We start from the raw sequence: 17,249 nt of genomic DNA, 5'->3' as shown, positions 1-17,249 counted from the left end.
GTAGCCTTCACATTTTTTGTGGAACAATTCACAAGAAGTTTGGGCATAACGATGACTTTCTAGCCTCTGGTTATGACTGTCAGGCTGAAGGAAGGGCACTTACATTCCAGTCCTCACTTCAGCAAATTCTTGTTTGAACAAAGTAGAAAGGTGTTGGCCAGAGAAAATGACAGCAGCACTAAAGCACACAGGTTAGAACATGCTTTGGGAAGTCAAAGGAGGAGGAATTAATTCCCTTAGGTAGGGAACTGCTCTCACATGAGCAAGATTGCCTGAGTTACTGAAAACAGCAGCTCTGCTAATCCAAACCTTAATTTTTGTTACTTTTTTTCACAAAGGCACAATTACAAAATGTTCCATTTGAAATAAGTCATTCAATATTACGTGAAATACAACTTCTGTGCTTTCACTTTAATGAGAAAGGAAGAAAATATTTCACTTTAGTGTAATTGGGCCATAACGTTCACTTATTTATTGGTATGATTGCCATAGTAAAACACACATGTTTGTTCCCAATGCTTATGATGAATTGAATCCTATGTTTTTGGATAACCAGGCTGTTAAACTAGATCTCACAAAAAGAAACAGGAACGATCTCGGAATTAAATTATTGTGGAGGATGTCTCAGATTTTATATTATGAAATAAAACTACTGAAAAGCACCTGAGAGGATTTTTTTTCCTATATTTGCTTCCACATAATCAATGGAAATTTTAGTAAGAGCACAGACAGTCAGTCTTCAGGGCTCCTTAAAAATCTCATAACTCCTTGCACACTAGAGCTTGGCTGGCAAAAGTAGTTTGAGTTCATAAGCATTTTTTCATGTAATTCAAACTCAGTTTAAAAAGGAATTCAGAAATAAAAGAGGTTTCTGACTGAACAAGGAGCTTTTGCTATATATGAAAGAATAAATATGCTTTATGTATGTCATGTATATGCCTGTGATGTATTTTTAATGAATAATTTCCTTCCTTCTCTTTCCAAGCCCAGATCTTAAAATAAATGTTCAGGTCCCTCTACTCAATTAAAAAAAAAGTTCCACACTGTCTTTCAGCAAATGCACAAACACCTAAACTTTCATTCACATTTTTGTTCTTGCATTTAATTTCAACCAAGACATTGAATACATCCACTGATAGTGCATATATTGAACAAGCCTTCCCTCTATGCAAATATTGCAAGTTACTAGATACCTGTTTTTCTGTGACGATGACACGGCCAAGGAGCTGATCTTCCAGCCCTTTCATAGTAACAGTAAAGTCAATCACAGTTGTTCTTGCACTAATTTCTGGAGTATAGGCAGGATTAGCCAGTTTTGTTGTCATGTAAAGGGTAAACCCCTTCATCAGATCTACCTCTTTGTCACCTACTTTCACCTGAAAATAAATCATATTACTCAATTTTCAAAAGCTGAATTCAGAAAACACTTATTTTATCTAGTGAAAAACAGATGAACTCTTTTTTCAAAATTTTCATTTACACTTTTTAAACTTTCTGCTTACAGGATAAAAAAACAATCAACCCAACCTCGTTCACTACTAATCTTTCTAAGGGTCACAAAGGTACAGAATCCCACAGTATCCAGGCTACCAGATACCTAGCATCTGTTCTATTCTTTTTTAATTTCATGTTCACAATTCATCTTACTTTGTAGGCTGAACCAGATTTTATGAAATTTTTTTCCAAGATGTTATCTAGAGCAGGATCAAGGTCCTCTCCAACATCTTCAATTAACAAAGGTCGGCCAAGAGACAGGCAGTCTTCCACATGACTTCTGAAGAACTTGTGGTTCATAGCTGTAACCTAGGAAGATTGGTTCACAATGTGGCATGCTTTTGAGAACATTAGAAAACAGCATAAAATCCATTGCAAATTTCAAAAAAATATACTTATCCTGGGATATCTACACAAATGATTACATTTTAGAGACAAACACTTGCATCTGCTGAAATGAATGGAAGTTTTGCTTTAAGCTTAACAGAATATCAGATCACACTTCTTTATTGTTATGTATTTATCCACTTATCTACAAATCTATCAATGTAGTATCTTAATAACATTTGAATATTAATGGCTTTATGCTCAAAACACCAACGTGAAGTAGAGAAATATTTATTGGGTTCAGACAGGGAACCAACGTTACGTAAGAGTCCTGGTCTCACATCAGATGTTGAATTTCCAATTCAGTTCCCATTTCACAATATAAAACATTAAAATTGCTCAAAATCATACGGACTCTTTTTCATTTATTTAAATTTAATATATTTAAGATAAGCATTTGAGATGGTAATTGAATAGTCTTTCCAGACACCTGTTAGACCATGGTTTTGGGATGACTTTTTACCAGAAAAACACCCAGGATAGACATGTTTTTAAAATAAATGTTTGTCTTGCAGGGAGTCCTCTTTGGAAAAGGTATAATTAAAATATCTAGTGGCACATTACAGAGTCTTAGAACAGTATAATATTTAAAAATTAATACTATGTTCCACTACTCTGCACTTTTAGCTCTGTTATAATGTAGGTATATGTGCATCCATCAAAACAGCATGTTGCCTACATTTTTAGTTCAAATAAAACTGAAGGATGAAGTTAGCGTCTTAGTGGCCAACAATATTACCTTATCAAGACCATAGCAAATTACAATATCCCAGATGTAAAGGCATGATCTAAACACTTCGGTATTGAATCTTGACATAACTCCGTTCCTCCTGGACTTTACAGGGGGAGAACTCAGATTCTTCTAACACAGCTGACACCCAAGCCAGGACATCTAAAAGCCCATAACTGAATGAATTTTCATCAGGAAAGCTTCCTCTGCATTTAGAGGCTGCATCCGTGTGCATTCAAAGCCATTTAAGTTTTCAGAGCAGCTCAGTAGTTAAGCCCCATCAGGATTCACAAATTTCATAGGCAGGATATTCACACATACTGACCAAAAGGCAAGCCCAGTAGACATTGCAGACATTTTTCTCTGGCTCATCAGTCAAATGTCATCACTTACAGTGTATGAATAGTAGGGAAAGAGGAAATGGTATTTTAATCTACATCTCCCAGCCCCTGCTTTGGTGAGTACATGGTATAAGATCCTTAAGCAATTCCTGGACCAGAGAATGGAACCTGTGTGTTCGCAGTCCCCTTCTGCCAGCTGCATTCAGGAGCAGCCACCACCTGGAGCCGGGCAATACAGACTCAGTGCCACTTAACAAAGGGAACTGAAGGTGCAGCTTGGAGGACAGTTATTGGGGAAAAGGCTACAGCATGGCAGGAAGAGCCAGTGTAGGTCCCTAACTGAAGGAGGTTCCCTGTTGCCACTCCTGAGCTCAGCTTAGCAGCTCTCTGAAATCCTGAGCAGGAGATGCAGTTCCCAAGGAAGGTGAAATATGAGATACATCCTTCCCTCTACTGTTTTGTGATGATTGCTCACACTAGTGTTTCGTGATCCAGTTTTTGGCCACCAAGTAAGTCTGATGTAATTTAGAGGATGCCGTGTTATCTACTGTAAGACAGTAGATTTCACACAGTCACAAAATACCTAAATTCTTCTGTGAATACCACTCGTGCTTTAAGAGAGCTTTTCATGATGTTTTTAAATGAAGACCTCCATTTTCCCAACATCTTTGATAGTTGTGCATTAGTTTTCTGTCTCTTCTCAGTCAACACTACCCATTTCTAGCTGTGTTTCTACACCATTTTTGAGCATGTTCAAATTATCAGAAACTGGATTTGGCATGAAATTGAATGATGGGCCTTTCTTAGCAGTGCTAGGAAATACAGATCTACATCAAGCTCTAGAAGGTTAAGGATTTAGCTAATAACATCACCATGATGTCACATCACCATGATGCCATCAGCTCTCTGGATGTCACCATCCTTACCTGCGTTCTCAGTTTCTTTTCCTTATCCATCACTTTCATTTTGAGTGAAGACAGTATACCATGGTATTCATGTGATAATCTACAGTTGTAGGACAGATTTGATTTATTAACAACTAACTCTTTAGTATCATGCTCGATCTGGCCTGGAAATATATCATGTGTTTAGATCTTTACCATAACCCACCTTATCCTTATTGATGTAAAAAAGCACAGAAGGTAGGCTGATTAGAAGCGGGGAAAAAAAGAAGTTCTTAATTAAATAGAAGACCCACATCCCAAACAGGATGCACTGCTAGATAGAAAGTGAGAAGGGTGAATAAATTAAGCAATAAATATTTTTATCACATGCATTTAATCATGATGCATCTTGAATTTGGGCTTTGTGTTTGATATGCCTCAAAGATCAATAGGTTTCCATTATATGACAGGCCACCATTCTTTTTCCAATTCCTCCCTTTTTCTTTTCCCTATTTTCCTCTTAAAATGCTTACCCTAAAATGTTATTACCATGCAGCACCAACTGCCTGATCCTGTCTGGTCTTAATTTTGCAAGTAATTTACTTCCCTCTAAGTTTCTCTTTCTCTATGACAAGTAATAAAAAGATTCATCATAAAACTAGATATGGCATAACATATAATTCCAGTTTGCTCTTGAAAGTGTCTTTCTAGAAGACAACAAAGCAGTACAAGCTATTTCATCCTGATACCGATAGGTCACAGGTTTTTTGTCAGTCTTGTTTTAATTTCTGCTTAACCATATACCATAAACGTCAGATTTAAAATATACACGACCAAAGTACAATGACAGAAAAAAACACTTTGCATTGCTACCTATGATGTGAAATGACACGCACATTAAAAAATATTAAATTAACTGTTTACCTGGAGTCCATTATTCTTTTCCTTATTTTTAATCCAGGTCTTCCCTTGACCTTGTGGATCAATCAGCAAAGGATATCTAGATGCTTTTGTGACAATGATGCCATTCTGAATCGAAAGGTCATCATTCGGAAGACCCTGGAGGTTCCATTCACTCACTGTCGCATTGTCAACAAGCATACCAGTAAGGTTCAGGTCCTAATAGAAAATATGTAATTACAAAATTAGTACCAGATAGAGGAGTTATAATAAAATGTTTGATGGAAGGTTTTTCCTTCTTATTCTGTTCATAACGCATGATAGAATGTATTTGGTAGTTACTGTTTATTGCCTCCTTTCTTTACAGTTCAGTACCTAAATCATTGAAGTTGGGCGATAATGAAAGCGAATTCAAATTCTGTTGAGGCTTTGAAGTTCATCAGAGTGCGAGAGAAACTCTGAAGCCAGTTTAATATCTAATGACAAGCTGATTTTTGTATTTGCAAACTCTTTTCTTGCTAGCTGAAGAGAAAGGGTCATCTTGGTCACAAGAACATCTTCCTGCTGTAAAGTTGTAAAGTGCCCTCCAAGTATGTATATGAATACAAGATGGCTTGTGGGAGACTCAGAGAAGAAAGATGTGCTACGGATCAATAACCATGAACTATCATGGACATTTATTGTTGCTATGGTCAGAACTCTTCCCAGCTCATATATTCTAAAATTTGATTTGCACATGTCAACTAACCTGCTTTATTTTGTTCGCTATGAACAGTGACTGGCCTCTTAGGAATGTGTATGTGAAGAAAACAGCACTTAAAATCACAAACTAAGCTCTCCAAATTACAAAAGTAGCTTAATAAAGATGTGAGTTTAAAAATAATATAATTGAAGGAGGTTTTTTTTAATGCTCCTTATATTTTTCACTCAAGAATTTCTATTTGTAAGGTTTGTCTACAAACATCATGTTTAAAAAGAAAAAGCCTGTGACTTCTACAAAAATCACATAATTCAGCATCTGAAGCCTAAAGCAAAATTTCAGATACTGTGAGTCTTATGATAGAATCATGAGAGTGATACCAGCGGTTGCAAGACTCAAAAGATGTTTTACCCCTTTGATTTTTTTACTACTCTGATTATTGAAGAATCTAAATGAAGCAACACAAATTATTGTGAGAAGACAGAAACTCTAAGAATCCAATTTCCATTTGTGAAAAGGACAGTAAAGCATTTAATAGCCAAAATTTTCAGTAATTGGAGCCTAAAACCAAATTTAGCTCCTTAAGCAGGGTAGGGTCTAAACAGCTTTGAATTTTTTCTTAGTGCAGCAGGAAGTATCAGTCACTCTGCAACTCTGAAACTTAGCTAATTTAAGTGCCTAAATACACAGATAGATAGCTAATTTTAAACAGCTCTTTAAATTGTTACGCCTAAATGACTCATTCACCCACAACCAGTTAATCTGTGACAAAGTAAGGCAGATGTCAAGCCTTTTGCTTAACTGCAAAGCTGCATTCTTTCCTGTGGTGTGAAGTATCAAGAGAAGCCCATATGCTGCCTTTTGTGATTACTTAATTCATTGGAAAAAATTAAACCTCTCTTTCATACACTATCATTGAAATCACAATCCTGTCCTTAACGGAAACTATCTAATCAGAATGGTAATTATAGTTTGAAACTTGTTAATTACAGCATTTTATGTCTAACCTGTCCATATGAAAAAAAAAAAAACCAACCACCACAGAAACAATCAAAAAGTGCTCCTCAAATTTTGAAGGATGCAGCTTAGTACTGTTGTCAGAACATCTTCAAAGAGGCAGAATTTTAGTTCTTTATGTCTTGGTTTCTGAGGACATTAGACATCCAAGTTCTTATCCTTAAATAGTAAGAAACATGATAGTTATTCCCCAAGGTAAGTGGCTTTGAAGAACATTTTGTACACTGAATTTGAGAGTCTCCCTGGGATTAATGTATGTAGGATGACTCCCATACGACACTGGTAAATAATCTTGCCTGAGCGTATACTGCTACTGGTACCTTATTAATAAATTCGTCTTGGCCTTACACATTATTTATCATCAGAAGCTTTCAAAGAGCTTTGCTGGGCAAGTCAGAATCATTCATCTTTGTAACTCATAGCATAAATTCGGCTGGGCTGTGAGGTTCATGTCAGGTTAAGGTTAATCATTGTTATGAGAACCATTATGCATTACCTAACATAAGCAAACAAAAAAAAAGATTCTCAGGTAACTTCTATGAGATGAACAGCACGACAAAACGCTCATGGCAAAAAGGTCTCCCTAATATATGTTTTAAGTCCCCCGAGAACCTGAAAAGAAGATGCAGAAGGGACACTAATCTACCTTCAGCTATTTCACAATGGTACGGCCACAGCTGTACACAGGTTGTGCATTTGCTCCCAGCACTTTCCAGCAGCACAGACTGCTCTGTCAAAAGCTTTGGTGGCTGAGTTCTATCCTCAGATATGAAGCCATATCAGCTTAATGCCTCCATTCCAGCACTGAGAGTAAGAGAAACCCCCTGAACCATCCAGTGCCTAACTTGGGAGCTGCTGCTTCAACAACTGCCTGGGAAAATATAGGGGCACAGCAACACCAGATGTGGGGTGGTATTCTCAAACATGTATTCACAGATTATTCCTTGTAAGAAGATAACTTAAAATGTTGAGGGAGACAGTTAAAACTGGTGTTTTCTTCAATATATGTATTTTTCACTTTCAGTAAATGCTAGATGTGGCTGATTTGCTTGACTTTATGACAAATTATGGAGACAACATGGTATTTGCAGAAAACCTTCAACTATGGGGGAAAACTGAGACTACCTGATGGAACCTCTTATAAGTTAAATCTATTCTAATCTTGTAAATTTAATCTGTTTCCCATATCATGGAATTTCCTCCCAGAGCATCTGATCTCAAACAGCACCTCTCTCTCAGATCTGCCAGAGCAACAGCCTATATACCAAACTTGCAATGCAAGACAGTATAAAGAGGATCTTAAAACATATTGTTTTAGAAGCTCAGTTGTCAACTGTTCAGATTTTTCATTTATTAAAAATTGGATGGAATGTGACAGCTTATATATAATCTTCCAATTACGTACTTTTCTAGAATGGAATGCTCTGCGCTTTATTTCTCTGCAAGGCAAAGAGTAAGGTCAGGACAGAAGGTGAACACTTACATTACTGTACGGAATGTTGCTGCTGTCCATCTCTTTCTTCCACAATTGGAGCAGCAAATTCCTATACTCCTGATTGAAAGGTCCAGAGTAAGAGAGAAATCCAGTGGCCAGAAGAACATTCCCCACTAAATTAATAATTTGATTTTGAAAGTTTTTGCTGCTTGCTGTCCAACGAAGCTGTATGTAAAATATCACAAAGTGAGATTAAGCAGGTGTAAAACTAACATGAAGATCTTACTCGAGAATTTACCTCTTTCTAGTAAATAATTGTTCTTTGAACAAGGAGTATTTTTGGCTTTAAATCTTTCTTTTCAGAAGTAGAACTTTGCTTGGAAGAGATGGCAACCACCTGACCAAGTGGAGAAAAAGCATCTTTGTCAACAAGCTCGCCAAACTGGTAAGTGCTTTAAAGGAGGAATGAAGTGACAGGATGACCAACAATCATGCGAGGAAGTGGAGGACTGGAATATGTTGCCAAGAGAGTCTCCATCTTTGGAGATATACAAAACCCAACTGGACAATGCCTTGAGCAACTTGCTCTATTTGACCTTGCTTTGAGTGGCAGGGAGGTGGGTTAGATGATCTCCAGAGGTCCCTTCCAATCTCAGTTATGCCTTCCATTCTCAATTATGCCACGATTCCGTGACTTTCTGAATATTATTTTTGAGTCTTACTTATTCCTTTCTCTCTAGATTTCTATTCTGTTCCAATCACTCTGTATGCAATCTTGCTCTGTATGCAATCTTGGCCAGGACCTACATGTTTTAAATTTAGAATTTACACATTTAACCCAGTGTCAGTTTTGCCCAAGGCTTCAAGTGCCATATATAGTCTTAATTTTTTGGTCTGAATTTTCAAAAGTAGAATGGAATAACTGCTCTTAAAAACCTCATAACACAAGGCTTCATAAAACCCACAATAAGGCACTGTAACTTCCTATTTTGGTGTTGCTCTTGAATTTAAAAGTTAACTGAAAAATATGACAAAGCATCTAACATTTTTGATTGATATATTTTGAAGTACAGCTATGCAAACAAATGCTGAAGTCCTGGCCTCATAGGATGCAAGTCAACACTCAGTTTTGACTCAGTGAAATCAACAAAGGAATTATCAAAGCAAATAATCAGATGAGAAGGCGGGGGGGGGGGGGGGGGGGGGGGGGGGGGGAGTGTATCCTGCTTCCTCTAGAAACCTTCAGGCTGAAGCCAGAAAAATCTGCACAAGAAAGGTAAATTTCAAACTCAGCGCAGAAGATACCAATTAACCCATAATTCTGTAAAAGGTAGAAATCTGAACTTCAAATATCATTCAGGAAATTAGTCAAGCTCCAAATTCCTATTCTTGTATACTTGGTGAGAAAAAAACAGTAATCCTTATAAATATTTCAGGGCAATTACTTAGGTTAAGCCTAATTTCTCTTCTTACTAAAGCTAAAAGGAATTTGGCTCCTTGGCTTTAAATCTGAATTTTTATCCCAATACAAGCTGTATGACATGACATAAATCATGTATGACATACAAAATAATTAAATTAACACAAGAAATTGTTTTACTTTGTTAGCTACATGAAGCTCAAGCAAAAAGGATACCTATAAACTAAAATAAAGTGTCATATGATAATGAGATGTTAACATGCCTTAAATTTCTTGGCTACTACCAATGATCATTATGGAGTAATCTCAAAACTGAGCCCCTGCTTTGTGATGGAAATATACTCATATGTACTAGTACCTTTTCTCCACCTAACCCTTCAATCAGAGCTGTGGCATTGTTCATCTTCCTTCTGCATGCCTCAGCATCATCAAGTAAAGCCTGCTTCTCTTTCATAGCAGTATCATACATGGCTTGTACTTGATCCAGTTCCATCTGCTTCTCATCCAGCTGAATTTGTGCATTATTCAGTTCCATTTGGGCAGCTGCAAGTCTTCCTTCTTGCAGGGCTAAATTTGCCTACAAACATTTAAAAGTAAAGAGTAGTTAATACCTATTATTTGGCAAGAGCAAATGACATTCATTTAATAGCATATATTGTAAAGCATTGGGTACTTTTTAAAATAACACATTTAAGATTACAGCAGGGTTTTTTTTCCTTTTTAACTTTTCAATCTAAAACTGGAACACAAGCATAACATTAAAGTTGTTCAATGCAATCTTAAAATGTTTTAATAATATTTTTTAAATGATCTACTGATCACAGTCATGAATTATTTGAAGTCACAATACACTTTAAATAGCTGTACACTAGATAAATTAAGAAACCCATACAATGTTTTCTGTAATATATTCTCAGTGCAAAAGAAAATTAAGATTGTCCTTGTGGATTATAAAATAATAATCATGATAACAGAAACTACTCTTCCCCTCTCTTTTCCCATCAATTACTTCTACAATACAAATACAAAAAATGCATTTTTTTTCTCTTCCAGAAACTAAAACATTAAAGACTTTTCTCATTCATCCCTTCAGATGCTGGGCACACCCCATTTGTGCAGCATCAGACAGAGCTGCAGAGCAGATACTGTCCATGGAGAGAAAACTCCCTTTTTTTGTCATTCAAGCTATTATAAACTCCTCTTATTATGTCGCAGTTCTCTCTCTTCCCCGGCTGCTCCCTCTTCCTTGGCTGCCCAACCCCTTAACAGAACCAGCCACAGCTCCACCTTGTCTACATCGGCCAACCCACCGCCCCTGAAGCCAGCCCACAGCTGTATATTATCAATGTTAATTAACCAGCTTAAATCTTCTACATTATTATTATCTTATATTAAAGCATTTACCTTATTAAGCCATCTGTTGTCAGGCTTTTCTCACCGATAACCAGAAAGAGCCCTGCACCAGACCCCTCTCTCCTTCCTCACACCTCCCACCCCCTGCTTCCCCAATGCAGAGCATCTTCTTATCCTTAAATTCTGTGAGGGCTAAAAATGGGAGGAAAACAAAGTTATGACATATTGTTTCACCCCCCAGGTGACAAATAGTGAGGTTATATAAGGATCTTTCTTGATCTTGAGAAGGACAGCCTAGGCAGAACAGCTGCAACAACAGAGAACTCGCACCTGGCTGTGTGGATTCATTCATATTTCACCTTGACATTTATCACAGCGGAATGTAAAACTCAAAGGAAAAGGACAGCCACGTGAATTCCCAATACATATAAGCAATGATGCCTTATAAATATGAAAAAGACCTCCGTGCAGCAATAAACTACCCAGAAAGGTTCAAAAGACTGATAAACAGACTTCCCAGTTCTTAAAAGCCCTTAAAAGGCTACCAGCTTTGAAGATGTAGGGACAATGAAAAAATATTTCAGAGAAGTAAAAAGAAAAAGTATATTGTATTCTAACATGACAAAAAACCCTAAAATTATTTACACAAGACTTACAGGGTCTCTAGAAGATTACTTACAATAAGAAAATATTTTACAGACAATTTAAGCAAAGTTTTCAGCCAGTTTTAGGGTAATCATAACAAAGCAGTAATACATTCTGGAATTAGTTTGGTTTTGTAGGGTGCTTAATTATATGTGATGAGTAACGATTGGTTGCACAAGAATGACATACCAGGACGACCAACCTATGTGATTCCCAAAGGCAGAAAGACTACTTGTTTCAGATTACTGTATGGAATCATCGCTATTTCCTCTCTCCCTGTCTTTCTTTCTAACTCAATTTTTCAAAATTACGTGGGTACAAACATGGCTTTTGTCTTGACACCACTGTCAGGTTGGCTGGCAGCTTCCTGTGCAGAGCTTTGCCATGAGAGCAGGAGGCAAGTTCCATTGCCAAGGATGATCTTGTGCACAAGAAGAATATTAAAGTCGTAAGCAGCTTCATACAAAGATTTCCAGCCAATTAGTCGGGAAGGATGTGTCTCTCCCAAGCACAAAGAACCACTGTGGCCTTTCTAATTTTAATGGCATTGCGATGTGAACAAGCTTCACACCCTTAATTTCATCCCTCTGAGTCACGCAGCAAAGCAAGGATTCACAATTTGTTCCAGCTGGATGCAGTGTGAAAGCTCAAATAAATGTATTTTATGTGAATGAACAATAAGGATGCAAGATACAAGATCCACACTCTCATCTGCACTCCTGGAAATGGGGGCTATGCTAGAACAAGCCTAGGCTTGTGTGAGAGCACCAGCTTCGGCTTCTTCTTGCCATTGGCATTGTGGGGAACCACACAAACAATCCTTTCAACATCTGCTCCAGCCAGCGCCTCTACCTTCTCTCTGCATCTGTCTGCACAGGGCAAGTGTGGAGACAGTATCTGTGCCAACCAGGGCCTTAGACTAAATTGTTAAGCAGATATTTTGCCTTCTTCCAAGACGCCCTCAGAGAGGACTTCATAGCAGGTGGTGAGATGACCCTGCTCCTTTGAACCTTTTTGCATTCCACATAAAACCAAGACAAACGAACATGTAATTACTGTCCACAGCTATACTGTTAAATTAAACATGCTCAGGATCTTTCTCTGACATTGAGGTTAACTAGTGTAAAAGAGCTCACATTAAGCTCTCCCAGCCTCTGAAACAGTATGGCTGCATGCAAACAGCCTCAGGGAAATGACCCTTGGACCAAGCTAGTTCCTGAAAGGTGCCCAGAGATTGCTGAGAAAATGCTGCTTAGCCAAGACCAAATTCAAACTAGGGATCATTCTAACAATTTAACAGCGCAGATGATCACTTTAATGTCTAGAAAAATTCCCTAGTACTGTTTAATTTATTAGTATTGACATAGCCATACGTTTCACGTTGATTCATTGCAAACTTAATTTTGCAAGGCACTGGGTATATCTGGCCCTGATTCAAGAAGGCATTTAAATAAAAATGCCTTCTCCAACACAAAGAAATCATACTATTTGATGTTATCCCTGCCCTTGAACAGAATGCGCAGGCCAACCCCAGATCACTCTGAAGTGCAGCTATTGCTCAGTAAATTCAGGAAATATTACTAGGAGAACCCATAATAAAAAAAGCAGCTGAAACATTATAGTTCACCACAGGCAAGGAAGATCTGGGGCTTTCCTAGCATCTCTCTTGTTTCAAGAATTTTAGTTTTCCAAGGTCACTGTTCTCACAGTCCACTAAGCAGTCACTACTGCTGGACCAGGTCAGCAGGTTTCTTGCACTTAAGACACTGTCACTCTGCTCAGGAGCATCTGTGGATGTGCTGGGTGACCACTTTTGCCTTTTGCTTCAGTCTGGTCCTGGGCATGGCATCTGAATGACAACTCTTCATGAAAATGCAATCTCTAGCTGCTCCTGTCCCAGATCCCTGCAGGTTTTGCACAAAAACACTCTACTGGTTTTGTACCAATTCTCTCAGAGACTCCATATCATAATAAACTTGGACACATCGTTATTTAGGGAAACATTATGAGAGGCAAATACATACATAGGTTTTGCAGACATTCTAAAAATAATGTTTTCAATTCACCAATCTAAGTAAAATTATACACATATACATATGTGCATAATTATGTACATCTCTTGGCAAAGGCAGGGACTGGTAGAATAAGGAATCACCCACCATAGGAGAAGGTCAGGTTCAAGAACATCTAAGAAACTTGAAGGTGCACAAGTCCACAGGACCTGATGAGATGCATCCATGGGTCCTCAGAGAACTGGCAGATGAAGTGGCTAAGCCACTATCCATCATATTTGAGAAGTCACGGCAGTCCAAAGTACCCACTGACTGGAAAAGGGAAAATGTAACCTCCATTTTAAAAAAGGGAAATAAGGTAAACACAGGGAACTAGAGACCAATCAATCTCACCTCTGTGCACAGAGATCATGGAGCAGATCCTTCTGGAAACTATGCTAAGGCACATTGAAAATAAGGAGGTGATTGGTGACAGCCAACGTGGCTTCACTAAGGACAAAGGCCTGGAAAATGTGGTGGCCTTCTACAGTGGGGTTACAGCATTGGTGGATGAGGGAAGAGCAGCTGATGTCGTCTACCTGGACTTGTGCAAAACATTTGACACTCTCCCCCACAAAATCCTTTTCTCTAAACTGAAGAGACATGGATTTGACAGATGGACCACTCAGTGGATAAGGAACTGGCTGGATGACCACACTCAAAGACTTGTGGTCAAGGGCTCGATGTCCAGGTAGAGACCAGTGACTAGTGGCGTTTCTCAGGGGTCCATACTGGGACTTGTGCTGTTCAGCATCTTTGTCAGCAACATGGACACTGGGATTAAGGGCACCCTCACAAGTCTGCCGACAACACCAAGTTGAATGATGCAGTTGACACGCTGGAGGGAAGGGATGCTATCCAGAGAGACATTGGCAGGCTTGAGAGGTGGGCCTGGGCGAACCTCACAAAGTTCAACAAGGCATGCAGGTCCAGGCAATCCCAAGCACAAATACAGTTTGGGCAGAGAATGGATGGAGAGCAGTCCTGAAAAGAAAGACTTAGGGGTGTTGGCAGAAAAGAAGCTCAGCATGGCCTGGCAATGTGCACTTGCATCCCAGAAAGCCAACCAAATCCTGGGCTGCATCAAAAGAAGCATGGCCAGCAGGTTGAGGCAGGTGATTGATTCTCCCCCTCTACTGTGCTCTCATGAGACTCCACCTGGAACACTGCATTCAGCTCTGGGGGCCCCAGCATGAGGAGGACATCAGTCTGTTGGAGTGAGTCCAGAGGAGGCCACGAGGATGATCAGAGGGCTGGAGCACCTCTCTCATGTGAAAACAGGCTGAGAGAGTTGGGGTTGTTCAGCCTGGAGAAGAGGAGGCTCTGGGCAGACCTTATAGATCTTATAGCAGCCTACCAGTACCTACAGGAGGCCTGCAAGAAAGCTGGAGAGGGACTTTTTACAAGGACATGTAGTGATAAGACAAGGGGGAATGGCTTTAAGCTGAAAGAGGGTAGGTTTAGATTAGATACTAGGAAGAAATTCTTTACAGTGAGGGTGGTGAGACACTGGCGCAGGTTGCATGGAGAAGTTGCAGATGCCTTGTTCCTGGGAGTGTTCAAGGCCAGGTGAGACAGAGCTTTGAGCAACCTGGTCTAGAGGAAGGTGTCCCTGCCCTTTGGAACTAGATGATCTTTTCAGTCCCTTCTAACCCAACCTATTCCATGATTCTATGATATGTACAGATATATATGTATGTATACATGCAAACATATCCATGCAGAATAACATATAATAAAATCTTTGCCTCAATTTCTTTGCTATCGCTAACCATTCTTTGGGACTAAAACAGCCTTTGAAAGGCACAGAGATCACACCTGTTACCTGGTTTTCACAGTGTCTACTAGCTACCGAAAGTTTCTCCATTTTTTCCATTCAGTTACATGTCCTGACCTCAATCTGTTTTGTTAAGTAATCTAATCCTCCCCTTCATGCCCAAGAGTATATGCTTTGCTTCCACAATCATTGTAGGCCTTGAATTCAGACTTGATTGTTCATTCTTCTGCCCAGTGGGCATCACCTTGACAAGAACACGCTTATTTAAATCGACAACCATCAAATTTTGACATTTCTTGACTGTTACCTCTTCCTGAGGTGCAAGATTTCCTCTTATTTCCTGCTGTGGGTTTTAGTTCAGCATGGAGACAAGTGAAAGCAGAAAAGGCAATAAAGTCTCAGATGTAAAACTGAGTTTGACAGGGAGAATCCCCAATATCAAATAGAATTTATAAACTGTAGACAAACTTCACTTGATCATCATAACAGCCTAAGAAGAACTTAATTAAAATCACTGGAGACATCTCTAAGGGAAACTATACCCCTATACACAGTATTTTAATCAGAGGCTAGCACAATCACAGCAAAAGCCAGGGCTTCTTCATTCTGCTGTTGAAGTTTTTTGAACTAATGGATAAAGAGCAGATGGTGTTTCAGAATTATCAGGTTAATCAAGCAGGCTCGTCTACTAGGTAGCAAGCTAGAGAGGAACAGCTCACAGTCATGCTGAAGGTTTGTAGGAAAGTAGCACACATGGTGACCACTGTATGATAAGCAACCTCACAGCATTGTATTCAGAGGCAAGATTAAGTTACACTTTCTGTATTTGATTCTAACTAATGACCCTTAGGCTACAGGCCACACATCTAAAGAATTTAGGTATCCATTTCTAGGAATGAGTTAATATTTGCACACTATATTTACTAAAATATAAGTCACTTAATTAGTTTTCACAGGTTGTCACATTTAAGATAAATAAGGCACTGAGTCTCAGTTAAGATGCAATTTAAAAATACATTGGATGGATTTTGCAGGTGTTGAAGGGGATTTATCTCCTAGAACAGAAGTTGGGATAAAGCAGCTTGATTAATTCATTCAGTAAACCTGCTTTTAGCATTGGATGATTTAGCCTGTGCTAATACTTTATGCAGTTTAATTGTACATTTATTTTCAATTATTTTCTTAGCATCACTCCAGTGCTTCCTGCAATATCTCCTGCATACTTTAAACATTTCCTCCCTCTGACAACTTCAGTTTTAAAGTATTTGTGTCTGTTGCTATACCTGACAACAGGCACTACTTTGTCAAGAAATGCACATTGTGTTTTTTATCAGCTACAGTGTGACAATAATGTAAATATTTGAACACAACGTTAAATTTATACATAATCTTAAGTCATATATATTCAAATAAAAACTGCAAGAGCACTTTTGCAGTTTTCATTTGCCTCTGCATATAAAGCCACTATTTCCCCTAGGTCTTGCTCTCTTTTATAGCTCTCAATAGCCATGTTTCAAATTCTGTTTTCATTACTGAACATCCCATTATATGAAAAGGGAATTGCTACTTAAATATCACAGAAATATAGTCTTATCTATCAGTTACATGAATAAAAAAATCATGCTTTTAATGAATTCAATCAGACCTGTCTAGATATTCTAAAAGAATATACCAAGAGTTTTGAATGTACCATTCATACAGTGACTTATACAATAGGAGACTGAACATAAGTACAGTGGAAGCATAACCAATTGAAGGTATTTCTTCAGAAAAGAGCCATAAAATCCCCAGTAGAAGCAATGATTATAAATCACTATATAAATATTCTAAGACCTTTTTTTTTTTTAAATATGCTCATAAATGAAACATTTCCAAGACAATAAAGCTATCTGTAGGAATGCAGACAACAGTAGCTGATCTCCTTCTACTGTAGTTCAGTGTTACAACTCATATATATACTCACATGTAACAGATTGACACTCCAAAATTTTCTTAGAGAGCTGAATACCAGCTAAATTAATTAAAGAATACTTCTGTGCCGAGAACAGTCTCTCCTCTCCCAGATTCTACCAAGACCACAATGACTATGTTCCTTCCCAGGCCTGGCACCAAGTC

At 38.4% G+C, this 17,249-nt stretch overlaps 1 protein-coding gene across 1 annotated transcript in view; it reads right to left on the bottom strand.

Moving 5' to 3' along the window:
• Positions 1-17,249, bottom strand: part of LOC102057332 (dynein axonemal heavy chain 5-like) — a 176,276-nt gene that overhangs the window by 49,202 nt on the left and 109,825 nt on the right. The window contains exons 57-61 of the mRNA XM_055705661.1: positions 9,667-9,885; positions 7,937-8,113; positions 4,761-4,955; positions 1,648-1,803; positions 1,194-1,376 (exon numbers count right to left, since the gene is read on the bottom strand). Of these exons, the coding sequence (XP_055561636.1) occupies positions 1,194-1,376; positions 1,648-1,803; positions 4,761-4,955; positions 7,937-8,113; positions 9,667-9,885 (930 nt within the window). The remainder of the gene's footprint in view (positions 1-1,193; positions 1,377-1,647; positions 1,804-4,760; positions 4,956-7,936; positions 8,114-9,666; positions 9,886-17,249) is intronic.

This window comes from Falco cherrug, chromosome 3 (genome assembly GCF_023634085.1).
Source record: "Falco cherrug isolate bFalChe1 chromosome 3, bFalChe1.pri, whole genome shotgun sequence".
In the NCBI taxonomy this organism is placed as follows: Eukaryota; Metazoa; Chordata; class Aves; order Falconiformes; family Falconidae; genus Falco; species Falco cherrug.
This window is presented reverse-complemented; position numbering and strand designations above follow the sequence as displayed.